Below are 25,827 nucleotides of genomic sequence, written 5' to 3'. Positions count from 1 at the left end.
AAACATGTAAGCTTAACCTTCTAAAAATGTGGGCTAGACCTACACCATCAGTACAGCTAGAAGAAACTGAGCTGGCTCTTTCCTGCATCTCACAATGTGAACAGAATTACTAACTAAGCTCTAGTTGCAGAATATTTATCACTGGCAATATGAGCCGAACGAAACAAAGGGACAAGGTATGCTCTCATTCTGAGATGAGTGTGCAGTTTGGCTATTTGAAAGATATGTTTTCCCCTCCAAAATGAATTAATTTGGGCAGCAGTCCTGCAAACAGAATCAGAGGCAGTCCCCTCATGCAGAACCCCAATAAAGCCAATAGGCTCAAAGCAAAAAGAAGGATGTTGGCCTTCACACATAACCACTTAAAGACACACTGGTAACCCTAAAACCCTTTTTGTGCAGGGCAGGGCCATGGTTAAATAAAGAAAACATGCAGACCCATAAAAATAACAAAAACTGTAAAGAGAATATAGTTGTACTCTGTACTTTTTCTTGAAAATATAGTTGTAAAGTGATGCCAGCAATTTTCAAGTACTGTAAGGAAAGTATTTTAAAAGTAACACCACAACTTTTGAAAATCACATAGCTGTACTGTTTTAGCTACAATTGTTTTAAATTCTATTTGTCGTTGCTATGGCAAAGAGATTAAAGATGTTCCACGTTTTTGTTCAGTGTTTTATATATCCACATTTCCTTTGTATAGTCTGTCAGTTTCCCATCTGTGTGGGTTCAGGAGAAAGAAAAAAAAATAGTAACACACTATTGTAAAATCACCAAAATTGGCAGAACAAAAGTAGAGCCTGTAACTACTTTTATCTTATTAAAGTTCACTTGATTTCAAGTTAGCTGTGTCCCTTTAAAAAAAAAACAACACTTGGATTTTCATAGGATCATTCTGAATCAACCAGAACTACTTGGTGTTTTCAAATTTTATATACATTTCATTAAAGCAGATTTTAAATTTAATATATTAATATAAATACAGTAAGCTATTACTACAGCTAAAAAAACTCCAGTAGAAGCAATTTCCTGTATAAAATAGTTTCTGCCATATGCTAGTTATAATATAATCACTTTCAGAAAGATTTGCAGGTACTATAATTTGCCACGTATAGAGTATTGTAGCTTAGGAATTGCTATAGGATCCATGAGAACCTAGTTAGAATTGATATAAATTGTCATTTGTTAGCTCTCATACTAAAATCACTGGTTCTGTGTGTCATTAAGTATGTCTGCTTCAGGAATTTCTCAACACGAGAGCCAAAGACCAAGAAAAGAGATTACTGGCAGTTTAGTAAAATAAGTCTTTAATCTTACTAGCCCACAGTTGATGGAAATGCCTTCTTTTGCCCTCTCTCCAGTAGCTCCGGTACGCTTTAACCTTTCCGATCCCGCCAGATCAACAAAATGGAACTTGGCAGTAAGGGTTTCAAACTCATTCATTTGAGAAGATTCAGATATTATCCTGTTATCTGTCTCGCTTTCCTGTATTGAAAAGAGAATACACTTACTGCACATATTAACAAGGCTCAACAATTATTTCATATATTCTTAAGTTGGTTTTTCTAACAAGATCAGGATCTCTTCAGTTCTCTTCTATTTCAGGAGTACACATGAGTAAAGAGACCATTTGAGGCAAATATCAATATCAATTATTTTCAAAATAAAATTCCAAGCATGTAATACTCTATATTAATAGCTCCAGTTCCTTCTTTATAGAGAAAATATTTAGACAAAATAAATGTAAAAAAGGCAAGACAGCTGGACAACAAAGTTTGACCATAAACCAACATCTGTTCCAGGATCATCTAATTAAAATTCTTATCCTTTAATGAGTTGTACCACTTCCCAAGGGCAACATTATACTGAAGTAATAACCAAACCTACTTCAGAGGCCTCCCAAATCACCACTTTGAAAGCTGGCTAAAGCCACACCTATTTTATGCTCCTTTTTCCATTTCTCAACATCACATATGACAGATGTATCATCCTACATGTTAACTGTGGAAAGTGTTTGTTTTCTTTCCCGCCCCCTCTCTTTCCTACTGTCACTATTACTGTATTATTCCATGCTTTCTCTTAGCAAACTGTTCCAATACTTGAATACCTTCATAGTTATAAAGTTCCTCCTATCTTCAGCCTAAATTTCCCTGCTGCAGCTTGAGATCATTGCTCCTGGTCCTTTCCCCTACAGCCACAGTGAAAAACCCATCTCCATTCCCTCAATAATCACTCTTCAGGTATTTGAAGACTGTTACCAGGTCTGTTCCCCGCCCTTCTCTTCTCAGACAAAATAACCCTAGCTCTTTCAGCCATTCCTTCCAAGTCTTGCTTCCCAGTCTCTAATCATTTGTATTGCATCATTTTTTTGCTCTGCACTGAACTGTTTCCAAACTATTCACATCCTTCTTGAAGTGAGGGGCCCAAAACTGGACACAGTACCGCAGGTGAGGCCTCACCAGCGCTGAATAAAGCAGAAGAATCACTTCCCTTTATTTGCAATGACAATCCTGTTAATACAACCCTGTATCCAGTATACTGTTGCCTTCACCCCTCCCAAGAGCACACTAGTGGCTCATATTCAGCTTGTGGTCTACTCTAACTCCCAGGTCTTTCTTTGCAGTACTGCAGCCTAGCCAGTCATTTCCCAGTCTGTATTTATGCAAGCAATGAATCTGTCTCAAGTGCAGGACTTCACACTTGTCCTTGCTGAATCTCATGTTTTATTGCAGACTATTTCTCCAGTCTATTGAAGTCATTCTGGATTCTAGCCCCACTCTCCAAAATATCTGCAACTCCAATTTACTTGGTGTCATCCACCAACCTCCAAAATATGTGCTCAATCCCATCATTTAAATCATTAAACAAAGACATTAAACAAGATCAGACCCAGGACAGACCCCTGTGAAACCCTTGATATTTCCTCCCAACTAGACATTGAGCCACTGATGACTACTCTTTAAGATGATCCAACTAGTTACATGTTCATCTTACAGGAGTGTAGGTTGTAGCCGCGTTGGTCTAAGGACATAGGCAGACAAGGTTCTTTGGGTGAATCATTCACCCAAAGAACCTTGTCTGCCTATATCCATCTTACAGTACTTCTGTGTACTCTGCATTTCCTTAGCTTGTAAAGAGAATGTCACGAGAGACAGTGTCAGAAGCTTTGACAAATCAAAGTATATCACATGTGATGCTCTCCCACAATCCACAGAGCCTGTCAAAGAATTTCAGTGGCATCAAAGCTGAAGCGCTAGCATATCAAGTGCATTAAGGCAGCGAAGTACCTTGCTTTTAGTGACTTATACTACAGGAGATCTTGAGCGGGCCCGCAGCTCTCTAAATCCACATATCCCAACGTATGACAGTAGAATGATTCCCTTTTCGTTACCATCAACAGGGCCATCCCTAGGGGTGGGCGAGTGGGGTGGCTGCCCCGGGCCCCATGCTTTGGGAGGCTCTGCAGACAGTGCCGTACAGGCCCTGCCACGGCCGCCGTGCACCGCCAGCTCCACAGTCCGGCCACTCACCGCCACCACCACCTCCCTGCACAGGCTGATATGGCCCAGGCCCCACACACCCCTAGGGACAGCTCTGACCATCAAGTTATGGCCAAACCATTTTTTTTTAAACTGGCATACTTTATACCGGGCACAGAAATAAGAGTCTACACATCCCAAAATTCGTATGACTTATAGCACAGGCTACAGTAAAAGTGTGTTCCCTCACAGTACCTTGACTCACATGCTTCAGCCCTGTTAAAGAAATACCTCTTGGTAGAGAGGTGGTTAGCCATGTTAGTCTAAAGTCAGGGTTGGGAAGTAGCTCCTTATCTGTGTTTAATTATTCACTCCTTGGCCTCTCTGGTAAGACTGTCAACAAGCAGGACAATTAGTATCTCTATGACAGTTTACATTACTATACACACTGGTTAGAAGATAGGCACTTTGTACATGTCCACTCTGAAGACTGGTTAGAGTACTAGAAACTTTCATTCAACTGTTCAGGGCTCATTTTATATAGATAACTTGGGGTGGTAATCTTTGAAACCTATTAATCAGTTAGCCACTATTTTTCATCTATTTTCCAAATATGTGTGCATCTGTTTATAGACCCCAAATTCTTTCACTAGTAAAGCATTGTATGATTTCTTTTTTTTATCTGTTTCAGAACACATCTCCTTCCTAAAACAGCTTTTGTATCTTCAGTTTTAGAAAGTCTGTAGAGAACTGGGGGGCACAAATTCAGGAGAATCCCAAAGCACCACAACCCTGGCTGCCTGCCCTTCTTGTGCAGCAAAGGCTATGCCTGTAGCCTCCCAACTTCATAGAGAGAGAAGCAGGCAGGCAGCACACAGCAGATGCTGCCACCCAAGGAGAGAATCTGTTACCCTGGTAACGGATGTCTCTACATCTCTAAGCTGCTGTCCATAGAAAACAGCAAAGCCAGAAACTTGAGCAGTGGCTTTCCCAGCCACTAACTGAGGATTTGTATTTCAGGAATGTCCAGAGGCCTCATCAAATTCTGGGCCCCATTATGTAGGGCATCAGAGAGTAGTCTAGTCACCTGCAGTTTGGGTTTCACGACCCAGTCATGTCATACTCCAGATCCTCTAAATATCTTGCTAAAGTCCGCCAGGAACAAGAGGATACATAACAAAGCTGTCTGGCCCTCTAAGAGTCAGAGGAATCAAGCCAGCTAGCCTTGTTTTGGGGCACAGCCTCCTTAAAGAACAGGTTAATAGTATGCAAAGTATCAAATGACTGCCCCATGAGTGCCCAAGTCCTTAAAAAGCCTGCAAAAACTCTGCTGAGGGAGAGGAGCTAGCTATAGGAAAGAGGCTAGCTTCAAACTCTACAGTAGTAATTCTTAAGATAAGCTATTTGCTGCCTTCTGCTCTTTTTCGCTTCTGCCCTCTTTTTAATCTGTAATCAAGAACACTCAACCCTACCTATGCACCTGTGTCCGTAAAATAAAAATACGGTTAAAACTAATTGCCAATTAAATGCAAAATATGTTGTTCTAATTTTCTAACAAAGTGTTACTTATTACAGCAAAGTATTGAAAGTATACTGGGTAGAGTAGGTTTTTGTTCACCATTAGTGGCCAGTTAGCATAACATTTACATTGCTTCAGGGTTCTGGGTTGATTGAATATGCAAAGTTTAGATCATTTTCTTTTTTAAAATACCCAGCAAATGGTTTTGTACGTGATATGATATTTTTACACAATATAATTCAAACAACTTTTAAATCAATATTCACTTTGAAACAATTGTTACTAAAGTATTATAAATTCAAAACCCATACGGTGTTAAATGCAGGACAAACTCTGGTTTGACACAAATGGATAGTGAAGATCGCATGTGACCGTGAACTCTGAACATTCATCTGAGTACTGGCAGTTGTTCGAGATAAAGCACCCAACTTCAAACACTGCATCATCTAGAAAGAGAGACAAAAAGGACTATATTGCTGGTATGTTTTTAAACACAAAAGTGATGAATCTAAACTATTTATATTTTAAAAGGTACACATAAATTTGCCTTGTTCAACAATTATTTCTATTGCCTTGAAATAGAAACTTCATTTACAGTTCATGTTGTAACTCCTACTGTGAAGGCAAACTAAAGAGTTACAATATTTCACCATGTCTTAGTATGCTATTGTAAACTTTTTAATACATCCCTTACTAATAAGACAGCCCTCCATCAACTTGAGAACTATGTGAAAGCCCCACCTACAGCTCAATTTCCTACATTAGCATGAAGACAAAACTAACAATAGCATTTTAATGCCACTGCATTTAGCATACTCTGCATTTGCAGAAGGCATTTTTAAAAATGTTTTTCTAACATGGTGCAGATAGCATGCATAGCCTAAGAGAACTATGCTATGCATAAACTGACACATTTTCTTCATTCATCACTACACTGGTGTTACAAAGCTGTAACAAATACAGAACTAGTCTTCCTGGATTAAAACATAAAGATGCAGTGCCTGGAACAATAGGTTTTCTGCTCTAGTTTTAAGCATACCATTTAACCATGCCATTTAACTGCTAGCCTGCAAATGGTTACATCACAAATGGAAAGGAGGAGGTAAATTTTTAATCATTATGGATGCTTACAGACATAAAACAAACAAATGGCACTTAAACCAGGCACAAGCCCTGTGCGTGCCCAGAAGAGGCATCACATTAGTTTGACCTGGCTCGGCCAACATCTATATAGATCAGGCGCTTCAGTGGGGCTTTTTTAGCACTTTTATCCAAAAGCTGATTGAATCAGCTATTAGATAAAAACACCCCCACTGAAGCGTGCAATCTTCACAGACGTTGCAGAGCCAAGTCGAACTAACATGTTCCCTCTTCTAGTAAAGCACGTTTTGGGGTGGGGGGTGGCACGGCTTTCCATCTCTGTTAGCAGCCTACGCACTTCAGAAGTTAGCAAGTGTTATACTCCCTCCCCCCCCATAGCCATGGTTTTAGAACTCCTGAATAAGGACTACAAAAAGGAAAATCAGAGGATTAAAAACCTAAGGAAAAATGTAATAACTTTTCCCATCAATGTAGAGATAACCCATATTTTTATACTGGGCTTATTTAGGCTGTACATTAAATTTCAATCACCTCGGATTCTCCATTCACAGTTCGTGTTGTAACTCCTACTGTATAAATTCCTCCAGTTGAATCTTCATGTATTTTGATATTTGATTTTTTATTTTTTGCATCAATATCACGTGTTGTATCAAACAGATCAAGTATTTCTTCATTGTAAAGCTAGCAAAGAAAAAGGCAGCAAATATTACTTCAGGTGATACAGTCCTCTCAAAACTAAAACCATCTACATTTTACATACAAGTGATATTTTAGAATCTATTATAATCCGGTTTTAACTATAAGAGCTTCTGTGTAAAAGTCAGCATTATGAATCCAGCAAGTTAACACAGAATGATTCCAAGTTAATTATCTGCAAGACTTTATTACAGTTTGAAAAAAAACAAAAAACCCGACCACAGTAGTTTGAGCTGTGTAGAAAGCTGAAAGTGGGAACCTGGGTGCAACTAGCCCAGAAGATACACTCAAAGCCAGAAGAACAACTACAGCAATTAACTCAGTAACAAACATCACTGAATATAAATGACAGACTGCTTATGCAATTTTCAGCTCTGTATGATTGTTTTCCTTTATACCAATTCATTGTTTAGTCCACTCTTTTCTACTGACTTCTTCAGCCCCTACAATTCAGCTACTTGACACACAATTCCATATAGTGTTATCCCTTTTCTCAATGACATTTCTTTGGATTTTCCTTTTGACTGACCTGTTTCAGGTTCACCCACCTAGCCCTGACATTAAATTAATGTAAAATAAGTAAAATAACCACCACACAAATAGTATACATCACAATACCAACCAACTACATATAAAATACTGTGCTACCAACATGATACTTTTAAGCAATACTCTAGTCTAGCTAGATGTTAAATTCCTATTCCCTCCTACCTCCCTCTCCCACATTCCCCAAACATGCACTTTCTGTACAGTCCATCTAAATCAATGCTTTTACTTAGTCTTTGACCACCATCAGGCCTAAATATTAACTGAGGCATTGGGCACTACTTTACTATGAATACCAGGAATTCACGTTTTTCAGGCTGCCTAACACTATGTAATTCTTGGAGAGTGCACTCATCTCCACATGTAGATTTACCTGCAAAATGCTTACATAGAGTCACTGTCTACTGTTAACTTAATTTTGAAATGGAAAGGTTGACTGACTTGCTTAAACTGGTCAGGCAAACTCGTAACCATTAACAAAAATGTAAATACATTTATGACAATGAATTACAGTCTCAGAAAAATCACATGATTAAGAAAGGCTAAAGAAAGTCTAGTCTGGCACCTTGAGAGAACTAAAACCTGGTTTGGCCAAAATCTTCAAACATTGGCAAATCCATACTTACGTACCTAATAAAAAAAGGACTTTAATTTTGTAAAGGTTTTCAGCACCCAGCTGCAGTGCCTAGCTTGCTTTGCATGCACTTACCACAAAGAGCAGTATGGACAGAGAACACTCTTTGGTGGCTTTTGCAAGGGAAATAAGGCAGAAGTAACGTTTTATTTTTAGTTATAGGTTGGATGTGCCAATGGCCAGGTTCACACTGGGTTTTAGAAAGCAAACCTGTTTGTGGGGTGAACAGGAAGTGATCTTCAAGCTATGAATGTAAGAAGATACCAATATTGAACATTCACAGGCATCAGAGGAAGTAGGGGCAGAGTTGTCCAGCAGTATGTCAGCTCCTACACTCTATCTGGCCCTCTTTCTTATCCTTCAAGGAAGAAGCCAGAAGCTACCCTTCTGGGTCTCCTGAAGGCAATGGCATTTGTAGTTACTTCTCAAGTCTGTGCTGGCTCCAGATAACTTGTGGACATGGTATAACAGTTTCTACACTGATCAACTCCAGGTTTCAATGACAACAATGTCTGTTTTGGTGTACCAAGTCTTTGTCTAAGGTTATGTCTAGATTGGAATCACTCCAGGTGTCATAAGAAACAACTCAGCTTTAAATGTGCATACTGCCAGTAGCATTGCCACAGCAGCAGGAAGCTCAGTACATGTGGCAAAATGTATATATGAATTTGCGTAACTATGACCCCACACTCAACTCTACGCTGCAATGGCTACACTGCTGACTGTACTGAACCTTGCTAGTTTAAAGCTAACTAAACAAGTTGCAGTGACTGTCCTACAGACATATCCTTAGTTGTAACACTACTCAAACTATGTGGGAGGAGGTAAACTGTAACTTCCTGGAATTTGGAGAAGATGGGTAAGTTAAACTAGTGGTTGTTTATGACATAAAGGGAGGAAAGGTGGCTCTCTCACATGAAGGGCTAGTCAGATATTTTCTGAAGGCCAAATGGCAGCAGAATGAAGTACTTTTTCTCCTTCTCCCTCCTTCCTAGCCTCCATTTTGAAATTACAGGACTATTGTCCCTGCTGACAAATTGGCATAGCCCCATTAAATTCAACTGAGTACATCAGTATACACTAGTGGCATTGAGCCCAGAGTGAAAATAGCACTAACTTATCAAGCTACTTGGCTGCAAGGGAGAAATCAAGACAGCAGGTAACTATTGTAAAAGGAGCGTAGAACACCAAAATACAAGGCATATAAAATGGGAGAATTTCTCTTGCATTTTGAAATGATTCTCAAGAACAAAACATGATAGAACATGATGCATCTGGTTCTTTCCATGTTGAAAGAGGGAATCATATTTGCTAACCACAGGTATCTATTCAGAGTTTTCATCAAGAGCATCATCTTGCTAAGCATGCAGATACAGTTTGTTAAAGTAGGGATAAAAATGATTTTCTTTTATATTTTTTAGGACATGGTATTTTATTTTATTTTTGATGTAGGAAAGCTACAAGGAGTTTGATTTAAATTCCCTGTCTTCAGATATTATCTTAGTGATTTTTAGAATCTTCTTTAGTAAATGTAAGAAATGTCATACTTTTAAAAGGGAAATCTAGAAGTATTATTGGTTAATCTTTATTCTGTGAAAATGCAAGGGTCCCCTGGGTTACCAGGCATAGGCAAGCATGCCATACACACACTGCTCACCAAAAATCAATTCAATGAAAAAAACTGGAAGGGGATACTAAGAGGGTAAAGAGAAAGCAACACCCAGCTATGTCCCTCTACAAATCCACTATCAAGATCCAATAGGAACAGTCCAGGTATTTTGTTGTGTTTTGTTTTGTTTTGTTTTGGTGGAGGTTTGGGGTTGTTTTTTTTAAGCCCTTTCACAATTCTTGTGGGGGAAGGACAAGGCTTACATTGTTGGTTTGGTAAAGCACCATCTACACATATGTTCTTATATTGGTAAAACCAAACAACATCAAGAAATTATGACCACCATTGTGGCCTGTCATTTATAAAAGTTAGCAGAGAAGAAATCTTGTGCCAGCAGAGCACAGAAGAAACAGGGCAGCAAAACAAACAGAAGTGAAAACCTAGGAATGACTTTTCCTTTTCTCCCCCCCCCACAAAAAAATTGCAAGCAGTATTCCTTAAAAGTTATACTAATAAATCTATTAAGATGTAGTCCAGAGGTCAGCAACATTTTGAGCCAAATGTCAAAAAAACCAGGAACCTGAAGTTTGAAAATGTTGGTGTGCCAGGTGCGAACAGTGGGGAAGCTGTGAGGGGCCCAACGCCACGGAGCCTGAGCTGCTCACAGCAGGCAGCCATAAGCCTGCAAGCAGCTGCACCAAGCTCCAGAGCCTCAGCCGCACTCATTGTTGCCAGCGGCTGCAGGCACGCCTCTGGAAACAGCAGGGAAAGGACCAGGGAGTGGGGCATTGAGGGGAGCAGTCCCTTCCCCGCAGCAGGCTGGACACTGTCCCCATGTGCAGGGGCAGCACAGACCCAGCTGGGACCCCCCCGGGGCATGACAGGAACAAGAGCTGCGGCCAAGGCCTGTGCTACCCCAAGGCAGTGGTCCAGCTCCCTGCTCCCGGCTCAGGGCAGCAAGAGCAGGGGTGAGGGCTGGGGCTGGCAGCAGGGCTTGGCCCAGCCTGCTGGCAGTCAGGCGCAGGAAAAGCACCTTCTGGAACCACCCAGAGCAGCCACCTCTTTGGCACTGTCCCCACCCACCACCACCTTCTCCTGGCCCCGCAGCCGGGAGAAGGGCTGCTCTGCCCCATCCCTATGGCCACGGCTCAGGCCCAGCACACAGCTGCCTCAGCCACCGTGTAGATGAGCTCTCCAGGGAGAGGAGATGCAGATTGGGGTGGCAGGCCCTAGAGCTGCCCAACCAGAGCCATCCTGTGCAGGGCTGCTGCGCTCACGCAGCTCACCCTGCTCTTCACAGCCAGACCCAGTGGGACAGGGACATGCCTCCCTTTCCCTATGCTCCTCACCCAGGGATGTTAGGCTTTGCGGGCATGCAGTCACTAGCAGTGAAGCACAGCCCCAGCCCCTGTCCCACAGTGGTCCCCAAGGCATGGCATGGCAACAAGCTAGGCCAAGACTCTGGACCCCAGTGCAGGGTCATGGCTGCCTGCCACATCTGGCCCAGGCTCTGGGCAACTGCTACCTGCCACAGAGCCCAAGCTGCTCGCAGCAGGGCATGCAGCTTCCCCACTGCCTGCTGTGAGCAGCCTGGACTCCGTTGCCAGTGACAGCTGCCCAGAGCCTGGGCTGGACGTAGCATGCCAAACAAAATGGCCTCACATGCCATGAGCTGGCACGCATGCCAGGGGTTGCCAACCCTTGTTTTAAGCAAGTATACTTCTGAATTAATATATATTTTTCAGCATCATCATGGTCTTAATATAGGATACAGTACCTTAAAAAATGAATTAAGTCTATAGTTTTTTACTTTTAATTCTTAACCCAACATCATTATTTTGGGATTAAAAACAGTTGCAACCACATTTGGAATACTATGGGTAATACAATTTTAGAAGTTCAGCAGATATTCTTTACAAACAACTGTGTTACTGTTCCTATTGCAACTCCTAAAGTAGAACAATTGCAACTCTCAGAGCAGTTGGAAATCCACATCCAAATCAAGTGGTGAATTATTAGTTTAGACTTTGCACTATTCATTTCCCATGCCTAATGATGTTTCTAGGCAAACATTAGCCAGAGCTTTTAAAACCCCTGCCGAGGTCAATGGTGACAAAAGCATGTTAGTTTAACAGCAAAGTCAGGTTTGTTAATCTTTAGTCACATGTACAAATAATTCTTTTATAATCTCTAACACATTGGAGCAATACGCTGCCTATTAACATGATCAGAATATCACAGGTTTTCATGGTAGATTCAGATAAATAGGCAATTTTGGTATTACTGTTCAAAAGTGGAAGGAAATATAATTGAATTTCATAGATTATGGTTTATTCCAAAGTAAAAACCTAGAAGGTGATTATATGTTTGTTCTTATGTTCATATACATAGGATGGACTGGAATATAACAACTATAAAATATGTAAATTAATAATGTATATGTTTTAAAATGTACTGTAAAGAGACATGTTTTAAAAATGTACCACCAACTGGAAAAAAATGAATTGGAGTGAGATAACAAAAGTCTCTTTTAAAAGGCAAGCACTAAAAATTCGCTTAATTAATCCTACAGAGAAGTAGTACAGCATAGTTAATTTAAAATAGGTAGAAGGCAGGGTAGAGTGGCACCTTACAGACTAATTAATTGAGAAGTATAAGCTGTCCTCATCAGATGAATGAAAAGCTGCATAAACAGTAACTGGGGCAACAAAATGTTTTACTAGCTTCCCAAAAATAGTTATATAGACAAAGTTTACCTCTAAGAACTGAGCATTCACTTTAAATTCAGGAGGAGGAAGTCCTTGTTTAATAGCAGCTTGCTTTTTTTCTTCAATACATCTAAAAAGATGCATAACAGCACGAGATATAATGCCCTGTTCCTCTTCTGTTATGTTGACATCAAATCCCGTTCCCATGGTATATGTTTTGCCAGCACCTGTCTGAATTAAAAAGTAGTAACAAGTTGTATTAAGGGCACCAAGATACGCCTGCACTTAGGTTGTGTCAAGAGATGCAGGACTGTTCCAGTTGAATACTAGTATTATAGGAAAGATAGGTACTACTACCAAGTCACAACTTTTGGCTTTACACTGCCATATCATCCACAAACAAAAACATTTCTAAAATGAATGGAGATAAAGTAGCTATGTAAATTCTATCATATATCCAGCAAACAGTTACAACACAATAGAAGCAGTTTATATTTCTACATTGCTCTCCCTATAAAATTTGTTTACGCTGTTGACAAGGACCAGAGTCTCCAGAGGAAATAAAGGCATTAGCATGGGTATTAGGTCTCTCAGGATTTACAAACAGAAGTACCTAGTTCGTAAATCCTAAATGGACTTAGTCATGAAATAAGCTGAGCACATTAGCACTTATGCAGTTAATTGGCATAACTTTTTGGTGCCTAAAGCCACTTGTACACACCATGGGGGTTTAATTTGGTTTAGGTCTCCCTAAACTGAAACGGGATTTTTAGAAACACTGCTTAAATTTAGGCAGAATAAAACAGAACTAAACCCCCGTGGCGTGTATACAAGGGTGAGGGCCCGATCCTTACCTGCCTCTTTGGCCGGGGGGTGGGGAGGAAAGGAAGGAACGGACATGACAAGCTGCAGGCAGGCCAAGCAGACCCTGAGCTGCCCAGGTAGTCCCAGGGGGCGCCACAGGGAGGGAAGCACTGCCCACCCCACAGCTGCAGACAGAAGCACTGGGCCCCCGCATAACTCAGGCAGGCAGGCTCTGGGGAGAAAAAGATCAGGTTCACTGCTTTTTTTTTCTTCTTCAGTGGAACCTGCCTGCATGGGCTGTTGCCAGGTCACACAGCCCCTAAGCAGCATGGGGCCCGCCGAGCCCCAAGCACGTCAGCTTCCAGCACCCCGTGCTCTGTTGCACTTCATTAGGTAGCAAACTAAAAAACCTCAGAGGTGATTTATCTTACTACGTACCAAAGTCATTTAAAGCAGAATACGCCGCCAAGCATGCAAACAGAAACATTATTAAAACAGTGCAAAAGGGCATTTAAGCCGCTTTAAAGGCCAATTTTGTGACACGTACAAAGACTTCAAGTAAACTTAGCTAGCCATAACTTAGCAACTCTGGACTCACATCTACCTAAGTAGTTATGCAGTGGGGAAAGAGGGTGCAGAAAAATAATAGAGCAAGTCTTTTGTTGCAAAATCTCAAAGACCACAAGTCAGGATGTTTTTGATATTACAGGCTCCTATTTGAAATCTCCCGGTTTATTTTAAGAATCACCTGTAGGTGTTTGCACACCCAATAATGCAAATACTGCACAGAAGCCTTGTTGACAGTTACTACTCCTTTCCATCTAAATTGATCTTTCAGTGCGTAAGGGACAGATCTACAAAAGTACCAGGTCATTTACCTAAGGCAACATAGCAAGTTTGAATCCAGTTCTCCCAAGTTAACCACCTTTCCTCCCCTTCCAAATCAACAAAGAAAGAGGGCTGCTAACATACTTCTTTCTGCCATATCTCCCTGATTTTGGAACCCATTCATCAATTCTTAATCTAATAATATTCAGGACATATGTCAAAGCCCATCATCTTCCCTAGGCATCTGAAAATGCCAAGCATATTACAAGGAAGCTGAATTTCTCCAACAGAGGATTTCAGTTCTTCTGTCATCTGATTAACTGGTGATTAATTATATTAAATTGTACTTCTGTATTTCAATGTATTTTAAAGTTACATAAGCAGCACTGGATTCTTGCATTTTATAAATCTAAACAAAACATTATATATTTGTTTATACTACTTTGAGTGGTATCCGGAGGCAAAGTACTATACAAACTTCCTAAAGAGTATTTTTAAAAACAAATAAATTAATAAATTCTGAATCTTTAATAAAAATGCAGTTATTAGCCATTGCTTGCAAATATTTCACATTGAATTACAATGCTTACTTGGCCATAAGCAAAAACAGTGGCATTATATCCTTCAAAGCAACCATCGATCAGTTGTTCAATACACTGTACGTAGATCTCCTCTTGCCGTGACTCGATGTCAAACACATAGTCAAAAGTGAAGGCCTTGTCTTTTCCCAGGAACACTTGAGGCTCGCCGGGTGTGATAGATGTGCAAATATGGCATCCTTCAATCTTTTCTTTGGCTAGTTGTGGTCTAATTCTATTATTTAAAAAAAAAAAAAAAAGTATTTTTGTTAGAAACACCGTTACAGGAGCAAAGTTTCTTCTTTTACTAACAATATCAGAGATTCAGTAAAATTTTTATTTAGCTTCAGCCCTTTGATGCGAAGCATAGATATTGTCATGGTCATACTGATTCCAGTTTCCAGATGAGATTTTTGAGATAAGTTTGGTTGGCTGTCAGAAACATTACTTTGACTGTGACAATTTTTAGGTTCACCCATTACTAAACTCAAGTCCAGAGTTTTTAAAAGTACAGTATTTTTTATGGTTCCATAAGAGTAAAACAAACATGTAAGCCTCCTAAATTACAGTACTTTGAACTAACTTGTTTGTTTGCTTCAGACTTTAAAAACAGGAAGAAACCTAACAGAAAGAGTTTGTTTTAAATAGTAAAAATGCACTCATTATAGCAGCAAGCATAGAAAGGACTTTATTTAAAAAAACCCAAAAAACTTAATATTCACTTTGAAAATGACAAATGGGGCTGGCTGGAAAACCAATCCATGTCATTAAAAATTAAGAGGGTCCATAATTCGTTCGTGTTTTCATAAAGACACAGAGAGCCTGGTTTTCCTTCTTACAGAATGAAACATAAAAGATCCAAGCATCTTAGAATAACCAACAGTTTAGTGGTTTGGGCAAGAGATAAGGCAGCAGTAGCACAACACCACCTTGTCTAGAGTAGGGGTGTTAAACTCACTTCCTGACCTGGGCTATATCTGACCATGGGGCTCTTTGAGGGCTGAATCCAGCCCAGGACACAGGATGGCTCTGGCTACAGTGGAAGCTCATGCTCCCACTTTGCAAAGGCAGCAATAATGGCAGTCTCAGCTCTCACAGCACACCCCATACAGGAGCTGGAGCTGCTACTGCAGACATGCATTTCGTGTCAGAGTAGCAGCTCCGGCTCTGGAAATGGATCACACGGTGTCAACAACTCCAGCTCCAGGCCTGGCACAGGGCACTTGGTGGCAGCAACAGCTAGGCTGGCAGTTGAGAAACTGGGGCTGCAGCGATGATGATGGGTAAAGTGGCGGGAAGGGCAACAGAAGCTGCATCAATCCTAGCCTACCCTCCTGCCACCAAACCACCCTCCTGCCACCAAATTGCCAAGTCTCTCAGGGCCTTAGAGCCATGAATTGTGTGGTATGGGGGACATCCAACCCGTTATGCCCCCCAACTTCTGGTGGCTAGCTGGTAGCCTATGGGACAGATACAAGGGCTCTGCAGGCCATGTTTGACATTGATCTAGTGTTCTGTCATAATGTTCAATAGAGTCAACATCCAGTTATAAACGTTAAGTAGCAGCGTATACTTCTGTATAGTTAGTCTAGATTTACACAAAATTAAATATCTGAGCACATTCTGGCCCTCTTTATCCATGAGATACCAAGTTGTGCCAAAATTTTGCCACCCTGTGCTTCAAACTACAGCACTTTAACTAGCATTGAACCGTGGCAGGCCAATCCAAACTTCTGATCTCTTACCCACCGGGTACTTTGAATCTGGGTTGTATGTACCTTGCACAGTTTATTATGGCCATTTCATTTCCTAGATTTCATAGACATTAGGGCTGGAAGGGACCTAGGAAGATCATCAAGTCCAGCCCCCCTCCCGAAGGCAGGAAATCAGCAGGGGTCATAGGATCCCAGCAAAATAAGCATCCAAATTTATCTTGAAGGTGTTCAATGTAGGTGCTTGAACCACCTCCAATGGCAGGCTATTCCAGACCTTGGGGGCTCAGACAGTAAAGAAATTCTTCCTTATGTCCAGCCTGAAACAGTCTTGCAGTAGTTTATAACCATTCAACCTCGTCATCCCTTGGGGCTCTCTGGTGAACAAACATTCCCCCAGATACTGGTGGTCACCCCTGATAAACTTATAGGTGGCCATCAGATCACCCCTGACCCTGCACTTTTCCAGACTGAAGAGCCCCATAGCTCTCAGTCTGTCATCGTAAGGTCTGTTTTTCTGACCTCTGATCATGCACGTGGCTCTTTGCTGGACTCTCAAGCTTCTCCACATCCTTTTTGAATTGTGGGGCCCAAAACTGGATGCAGTACTCCAGCTGCGGCCTCACCAAGGCCGAGTACAAGGGCAGAATGACATTCTGGGATTTGCTTGAGAAGCATCTATGGATGCAAGCCAGTGTTTTGCTTGCTTTACTAGCCGCAGCATCGCATTGAAGGCTCATGTTCATCTTGTGGTCAATCATGACCCCCAAATCTCTTTCTTCCATAGTGCTAGCCAGTGTAGTATTGCCGAGCCTATAAGGTTGCTGCAGGTTTTTCCTCCCAAGGTGGAGAACCTTGCATTTTTCAGTGTTAAATACCATCAGGTTCTCGTCCGCCCATTTGCTGAGCCTTTCCAGGTCAGCCTGGCTTGCCCTCCTGTTTTCAGGTGTGGATGCTTTGCCCCAGAGTTTGGTGACATTGGCAAACTTGGCCAGTCCACTTCTGACTCCAATGTCCACATCATTAATGAAGATGTTGAACAATATGGCTCCAAGGACAGAGCCTTGGGGGACCCGGAGTCCCCGGAGTCCTTCCTTGTCCTGGAGGGAGACCGTGGTCTACCCTCCGGCTCCCGGGGGAGAAGGACCTGGCAGTAGGCATCTATCTCCCGCTCGCAGTCCCTGATGGCACGCAGTCTCTGGACTGTGTCCTGGCGCTCCTCCAGCTGGCGCTCCAGAGACTCCAAAAGGGAACAGACCCCACAAGGGGAGGTAACCATGCTCCCAGGCCCCAGAGCCTGAAAAAAGGACAGGCAGCCCCCGCAGCTGAGAGCCAGGGGCTCCATCTGCCTGGAGCCCAGAACCATGGGCTCGGTCTGGGTGGAAGTCTCTGAGGTGCCGGGGAAGGGGGGGGGGGGTGCAGACCCTGAGGGGACTTCTTTAATTTTATGCAATAATGTACAAGACAGAGTACTTTTGATCATTTTTGTCATGACTTGTTTGCTTAACAAGAGCTTCCAATTTACTTGCAAGGAAAAAAAAATTACAAGTTAAACCTTTTACAGGAAACTCATAAATAATACAGCAGGAAGTGCCGCTCTTGTCAGCATATTCTCTGGAACATAGTGGAAACTTAATAACCTTTGAAAAATATCATCAAAGGAACAATTACATAAAATGTTATATACTGTACAAGCAATCTCTCGGTCAGCAAGAGAAAAGTATTTTACAACTTGAAAATCTGCCTATGTTTAGCTTGTAAATATCAGTCTACATTTACAAAAACCTCTGTAAACAATGTTACCGTTTTATCTTGCACATGAGCAATATACAGGAATTCCAAAGAATAAGATTTTATATTAAATCAGAATGCATGATAGGACTTTAGGAATTACAGACAACAGCTCCAGAAGGATTTAACAAATTTGTATCAGGCCTGTCCATATGTAGCAAAACTGAAGACAGAATATAAAAGATCTGTAATTAAATCTCTTGATCCTAAACTAATAAAGTCTTTCAAGCAAATAAAAAAGACATTTCTTTTATTAGGCTGTGCAAATAGTAATTCAGGACTTGCCTCCCCTATAGGACTTTGCACAACTGAAGCACTAGAGAGAACCTAACATCACAGCCATATATGACAGACAGGGAAATGATTCTTAGCTGGACACTTTACAGATGTTGTTACCTATTCTGCTGACATCTATGTACTGTAAATCAGTTGTCTTAAAAATAAAAAAACTATAATAAGCAGTTGAAGGGCTATGAAAGATTCAACATCCTAGCCCAGTGATTCTCAACCAGGGTGCCATGGCACCCTGGGATGCCTTGAGGTCCTATCAAGGGGAGCCCAGGTTGACATGCAATGTTAAGCACTGTTAAGTTTACAAACAGGATTCACAAGATAAACCCAGAAATTTGAAATAAAAATCCACAGTTGTGGTCTTTCTAGGTTCTCTGCAGCAGGAAAACTGCTCTAATATTTTTCTGTAAACAAAAAAAAAGAATGAAAACTAAGAGCTGGCATTTCTCAAGGCGTGATTTGAGTCTATCCAGGGGTGCCTCAAATCTAGAAAGGTTGAGAACCACTGCCATAGTCATCCATTATTACTCAAGAGTCTCCAAAGAGATGGGACCAGAGGACAGCACAAAGAGGTGGCCAAAGGAAGCAGACAAACAACACAACCGCTCTCCTGCCCCTCAGTTTCTGTCAGTTTAAAAATAGGTCTCTAGCTTTAACTGCTGGGAAGCAAGTATAATTGATGCAAAAATGTCTGCCAGAGCTGAAGAGCTTGAAACGATAGCTCTGGGTTGCAGATGATCCCATTCATTTCATTCAATTCATTTCAGATGGTATCTTAAAATGTCAGCATTAACCCTTTTACTTTCCTACCTGCTTTGATGAGCAGTATATGAGTATTAACCTCACCTTTCTCCAAAGGAGTGCAAAAGCAAAAGAGTAACCAAAAGAGGTAACAAGAGGAGTAATACACAACAGGACTACTGCAATACACAGCTGGGTTATTAGACTGCAGTGATTTACACAAATGTATTTTACTAAAAGGGAACTCAACTTTAAAACTTCAAATGCAAGCCATTCTTCAGAACCCCAAAAAATCCTTGCCTCTTGATTAATTCCTGGACTATCACAGCTATAACCTCTCTCTAAAACTACCTTAACACACTGATGACCACTGTCATTTCATTAGTAAGATGCTACAGTCAAAACCAGCAGGTGTCAAAAGACTAACTAGTAGCTTGTCACTAACTTAAGTGATTGTATTAGGTTACTATATGATAATCTAGAGAATATGAGGTGACAGTAATAGTTAGGGTACATAAAGATGTTCAGGGAGGTTAGATTGCATTAAAAATGGCCACCCAAGCTAATTTACCATATTTACTCAAATACAAGACAAGGACCCTCCCCCAATTAGCACAGGGGAAAAAAGCACCCTGTCTTATAATCGCATACAACAAAATTTCACTAAATACACTGCCTATCATTAAACTACTGCCAAAAGCAGCATGTGCTCAGCAATGGAAACCAACTATGAAGCTGGAGTTGATTAAATGCAGCCAACACTGAGCATACCTATAAAACACATGGCCCACATTGGGCAAACATGCTAATGGGAGCCTACCACAAGAATAAGTTAGTGTAACTCATCTGAATAAGACAGACAGTAGTGCCCATTAAGTACAGTTCCTGTCACCACTGACTCTTTTTCAAGTCATTAAGTCATAGTGAGCCATGGCATTGCTACAGTTCACCCAGAATCCTTCTGTTGGCCTCTCTCAGCCTGCCATGTATGATTAGTATGGCCCCATCCTCCATGAGATGAAGCCAGACTAAACTGCCCAGAGCCTCATCTGTATATAAATTTTTGGAGCATCCCAAGACTTGACAAGAACAGCCAGTCATGAGTGGGGGGCTAATTAGCACATGGATCCTTAGGTGGGGGGGGAGGGGAAAGGTATCTGAAATATGCACATATACTGAGCAGTGCTTAGCTGTTGGGTCACCATGGCTTCAAATTCTGTCAACTCGGTTGGGGCCCAGCCCAATGAACTGTATGGTAAATCATGAACCTTTGGCTTTAGACTAATATCATACATAATTTGTACTACATATAAGTAGGTGCCAAAGTGATGTTCAAAAGTGTTTTTACAGGATAGCTGTGCTAAAACTTGCAGCAATGTCAAAAAAAAGGTAACGTATCAATTCTGGATGAACTGAAGTCTATTGGTACTATATGCAAATTAATAGAGTCATGTTCAATTTCAAGGCTATTGTTTTCAAATTTGATCCTCATTTCTATGTGCTCAGGGAGAGCAGGGTCTTATAGTAAGGAGGGGGAAGGAGAGGGAGGGCTTCCAAAGGAAAAAGTTGGGGGAAACCAAAATGCAAAGGGTTACCTGACCCCCAGATTTGTTTTCCCTCCTGTAGCAGTGGGAAAGGAACAAACTCAAGGCAAGCCTCCAATAATTCTATAAATGAAAGAGCCTTGCTCATCAAATTTTTGGTTCTCAAAGGTGTACTGATAGACTGTGATCAAGATGCCACTCAACACTAAGGGACATTTAGCCTGAGTGTGAAATGTTACTTCATTTTAGCAAATTGCAATAACTGTTGCAACTTCCTTACAACACTGGTACTGTGGTGCAGGTGTCAAGGAACATCAGGAAAGTGTAATATGAATAACCACATTCAGATTAGTTAACACTTGGAGGTCAAGAAAGAAGAGAAGCCGGTGTTGAAGGCAGGCACACTGTGTACAGCTGGTTTACAAAAATTAATTCTTCACAACAGAGCTGTGATGGAAGACATATCTTCACCTCTGCCCAGGACTGAATAAACTCTTTTGAAGTCAAATAGGCTTTGAGCTTTGAAGTCAAATACACATCGAGTAAGCAACTGGCATTACATAGACACAGTGTTCTGTAAAGCAGGAATTCTTTGATATTCAATTGTTGCAAAACACTAGTTCATAGTATCAGTGCTTAGGGTCAGAAGGGACCTAAACATATCATCAGGTCTGACCCCCTGGCCCAGGCAGGAACGAGTGCTGGGGTCATAACACCCCAGCCAAATATCTATCCATCCTCCTCTTGGAAGACCCCCAAGGTAGAAGAAAGCACCATGTCCCTTGGGAGTCCATTCCAGAGCCTGGCAGCCCTAACCGTAAAAAAATGTCTCCTGATGTCCAGCCTGAATCTGCTCTCTAACAATTTGTGGTCGTTATTCCTAGCAACCCCCGGTGGTGCCCGGGGGAACAGAGTCTCACCCAATTTCCACTGGCCCCCCCAGTGAATTTGTAAATGGCCACCAGATCCCCTCTCAGCCTTCTCTTGTGGAGGCTGAATAGATTCAGGCCCTTTAGCCTCTCTTCGTAGGGTCTGTCCCGCTGCCTCTTGACCATGCAAATGGCCCTCCTCTGGACCCTCTCAATGCCAGACACATCTCTCCTGAAGTGCGGTGCCCAGAACTGAATGCAGTACTCCAACTGCGGCCTGACCAACAATGCATAGAGGGGAAGGATCACCCCCCTGGACCTGCTTGCGATGCATCTGTAGATGCATCACAAGGTGCAGTTAGCCTTACTGACCACTTCCTCGCCTTGGCAACTCCTGTTTATCCTGGAGTCAACAATGACTCTAAGACCCCTTTCTGCTTCTGTGTTGACAAGAAGGGTGTTCCCCAGCCTATAGCTGTGTTGCTAGTTCCTTCTCCCTGGATGCAGTACCCTGCACTTGTCTGCATTGAATTCCACCCTATTCTCATTGTTTTAATATTTAGTATTAGCAAACATTTTGTGTTTAAGCATAAGAAATATTAAATTCAGGATAATTTTACTCGAATTTCCTATTACATAGCAGAAAGCAAGGATGCTTTCTTACTACCTGCCTCTCAATACCATTTTGCCACACTCATAGGCTTTCCATTCCACAATATTTGCAGTCTTCATATTTTCCTCAATATGCATATATTCCTTTACATAAAACAGAGAAAAATCAAACTGGTGCTGTTAGAGATACTACTTTTGGTTTTATTTGCAGAAATTCTATGGCATTCCTATTATTGTGGATTCGAAACTTGCTTTTTTGTTTACTGGGTTTTTTAAGTGTTTGTCACCATAGCACCTGAGCATGTTTGGCCAGGGGTTAGCAACACATGTTTGGCCATGGGTTGCCAACCATTTGCTACCATGGACAGCTATTTGCAACCTAGCCCCTGATACGAACCACACATCTCCACAGACCTGCAGCAATCAGTTGCTGCGGGGGGAATAGAGATAGAACAAAGCAGATGGTAGGACCTTGGTGACACTACTGCTATTGCCCAAATGAAATGCCGATTCTTTAAGCTACTAAAGTCTGGATCCATCTCTTTGAGGGCTGGATTCAGCCCATGAGCCATAAATTGCTGACCCCTTTTTTGGCAACTTAGGATTCAACCAAATCAGTCTACCTGAATTCTCTATAAACAATTGTGAATGAAAATGCAAATGTATTATGTTCTAACAGATCAGCACCAACTCAAGAGGGCTAGTCCAAGTTATGTTAGAATAAAGATGCTGCCTCACAAGTATTAATTCATGTTAGCACCATCTGCCACACTACAAGCTCAGAGCCCCTGACGAGTTCATACTCTGGGTGCTAGCACATGCAAATCCCCATCCCAACACACATTCACTTTGTTGTGTAGGCAACTCAGAACATATAACATAACTGCAGGGTTGATGGCCCAGAGGTCTTAAGTTCAAGGCCACAGAAGAAGCTCTCACAGCGCAGCCTTGCCAGGCTCCAAAGAATCTGCAAATTCTGCTAAATATTTTGTCACAAGGACACAAAAAGGAAAGGACCACTTAAAAATTATATCATTAAAGGTGTGTTTTCATTTGGTGGCATAATTGCCAAATATATCTGCAGCTTTGTAATATGTTCCCTGATAATAGTTACAAAAGGCTTCTGCGGCAGCCAGTTAAAGGGGCATGAAGAAGATGGAGGGGGTTTTGTTCTGAGGTATATATATTATTTTTAAAAATAAACTCAAAGTGGTGCTATCAAATTCCATTAATTCACCTTGAACTGCCCAAATCCATTTGTGATGCTGGGAGCTGCACAGCTAATGTCTTGTGGTTAGCATTCAAACTAGATATTGGAAAAAATGACTAATAAAGGCTAAGTGACATATGCATATGCAAGAAAACCACCTTACCCTGTTCCTGTTACCTCTCATAAAGTAACAGGGGCTCAAGTCAGGTCAACAGTGCTGTAAGACAAGACAGAGCCCATGGTTAATACTTCAGCAGGCGGCATTCTTCCCTGTAAGTCAGTATTGAAACAATAACCTATCTTGTTAGGAGAAAACTGTGTTGCTGGCAGTCCTATCTTTTGGATGACGTATAAAACTGAGTATCTGACCATTTAAGATTATCGAAGACCAATGGTAATTTGCATAAAGCCCTATGAATGTCAGCACCAGTATCCTGGCCAAATTCTAACCTTGCAATTTTATTCAACCTATTTATATTTCTCCCTGTCATTTCATGAGAGTAGGGGTTTTTTCTCACTCTGACAGGTCAGTATAGGGTCTTAGAGATGGAGAAGGAAATACTTTATAAAACACTCTGTCACAGAGTTGGAAAGTGACACAGCAGTCACCCTAGCAGAGATTAATTTTAGTTAGTTACATACATACACTGCAAGACATACATTGCCAAATGTTTTTATACATGACAGGACTATTCTGGCAGAGATACAAAGGCCTAGACTTTTAGACTTGCACTAAGATGCACTGGACTGGAACTCTGCATTGTAGTTAAGTCTCCAAAAATTTGCAGACCCACTTGCCAGTTTGTTAGAATCAAGGTGTAGAGTAGGGCTGTGCAAAGTTTCAGTCCCTGATTCAATTCAGTGGAGATTCAGCCTGATTCGGTGGCCGAATAGCCGAATTCGAATTGAATCAGAGGACCCTCTAATCTCTCCAAATTGAATTGGATCCCTCCAAATCGACTCGGAGAGATTTGGAAAGATTCACAGATTCGGACAGAGACAACTTTATATGCTTCTTCTACATACCTCTAGGTAGCAGGCAGCACATGAGTGCTGCGATACTGGGGCGCATGGAGTGTCTCACAGAAGCACGGGAGGCTTCCCAGCATGCTTGACAGCAGACCTGAAAGTGGACCAGAAGCACTTCCAGGTCCGCTGGGGAGCTTGCCTGACCTGCCCCCCGCACCTATCTGGCTCAGCAACTGCTGCCTCCTGGGTCGGGTGGGGGGGGAGGCATCTGGGGTCCTCCTGCGGCCGATCGCTGAGCGAGAGCACAGGCAGGCACCCATGTGTTCCCTGACAGACTCAGAAGTGGACAGGAAGTACTTCTGGTCCACTTCTGGGTTCGCCGCCGAGCACATGGAGGGCCCCCCTGCGCTCCTGTGGGATGCTCCATGTGCCCCAGCACTGCAGCATTCTGCATTCTGAGCTGTGCCTGGTACTTCAAGGTACGTAGAAAAAACTTTTAAAGCTGTTATCTGTGTCCAAATCTCTGACTCTCCGAATCAGCATCGAATCTTCAGATTCGGCTGAACCAAATCAGGGACAGTGATCCAAATCAATTGATCGAAAGACTGTCCCTGATTCAGGCCGAATCTAAATCAAATAGGGCCCGCTTCACATACCCCTAGTGTAGAACATATATCACTCACTATAAGATACCTTGTAATAATTAACAATACAATAAAATAGAAGAAAGCTCCCTAGCTGAAGTTTAAAACAAGGGGGCTGTGGGAAGCAGGGAATGCTGTTATGCCAAGTCACAGTAAAATCATATTTGGACACTGAAGACAATACTAAAATGAAACCGGTTCTTGATTCAAGTCTTGAGGAATCAAGCAACAACTCACATGATCTGAATTCGACTGTTGAAAATGCAGAATTATAATGCCTAAAATTTATTTTTATTATTATTTGTATTGTCTTAGTATCTGGAGATCCCAATCATGATCAAGAGAAGGCTATGCTAGACTGCACCAATATCTAAAATGGCATACTTCCTGCCATGAAGAGCCTACTGTTTCAGACAAGACATAAAATGTAGCTGTAAAGAACAAGAAGGAAAGGACAAGGGCAACAGTGTGGTTACATAGATTTGACAAGTTAATGGTCCTGAAGTCAAAGGTATTATTCAAATAATAGAAAAGGGATTTGCAATCCCTAGCCATCCTATCATAATTTTAAAATAGCTTTCATCAAATTCCAGCAAAACAAGTGACTAGTTTGTCTCTCATGTTACAGATTTGTTTTAAATAACGTTTTATTTTTTAAAAAGATCTCTTAAAAACTGAAGCAAGAACCACCATCCCTACCCCCAAAGAGCTGCAAGCTGCCTCTTCCAATTTGCAAATTACAAGAAGAAAATAAACGAATCAATGGAATTTAAATTCAATAAAGGAAATATGGCACTGAGATAACTACATTTGTCTGGAGGCTGTTCCTTGTTTTCCTCTCAGCTACCATGCTTTTGCTTTTCTTAAAGAGATTTAACATCCTAAAATAATTACTCTTTTCTGTAACAGATACGCTCTGTCAGAGAGGCTTTTTTAGCCATT

The 25,827-nt window shown here is 41.5% G+C and overlaps 1 protein-coding gene across 5 annotated transcripts in view; it reads right to left on the bottom strand.

Annotated features, from left to right (window-relative positions):
• KIF21A (kinesin family member 21A) overlaps nt 1–25,827 on the bottom strand; it is a 145,720-nt gene that overhangs the window by 71,390 nt on the left and 48,503 nt on the right. For all 5 annotated transcript variants that reach the window (XM_019487435.2, XM_059725884.1, XM_019487432.2 and 2 more), the window contains exons 2-6: nt 14,515–14,737; nt 12,341–12,523; nt 6,631–6,780; nt 5,310–5,444; nt 1,318–1,485 (exon numbers count right to left, since the gene is read on the bottom strand). In XM_019487435.2, the coding sequence (XP_019342980.1) occupies nt 1,318–1,485; nt 5,310–5,444; nt 6,631–6,780; nt 12,341–12,523; nt 14,515–14,737 (859 nt within the window). The remainder of the gene's footprint in view (nt 1–1,317; nt 1,486–5,309; nt 5,445–6,630; nt 6,781–12,340; nt 12,524–14,514; nt 14,738–25,827) is intronic.

Source organism: Alligator mississippiensis, chromosome 4 (genome assembly GCF_030867095.1).
Source record: "Alligator mississippiensis isolate rAllMis1 chromosome 4, rAllMis1, whole genome shotgun sequence".
Lineage (NCBI taxonomy): Eukaryota > Metazoa > Chordata > Crocodylia > Alligatoridae > Alligator > Alligator mississippiensis.
Note: the sequence above shows the minus strand (reverse complement) of the source record. Positions and strands in the feature narration are given on the sequence as shown.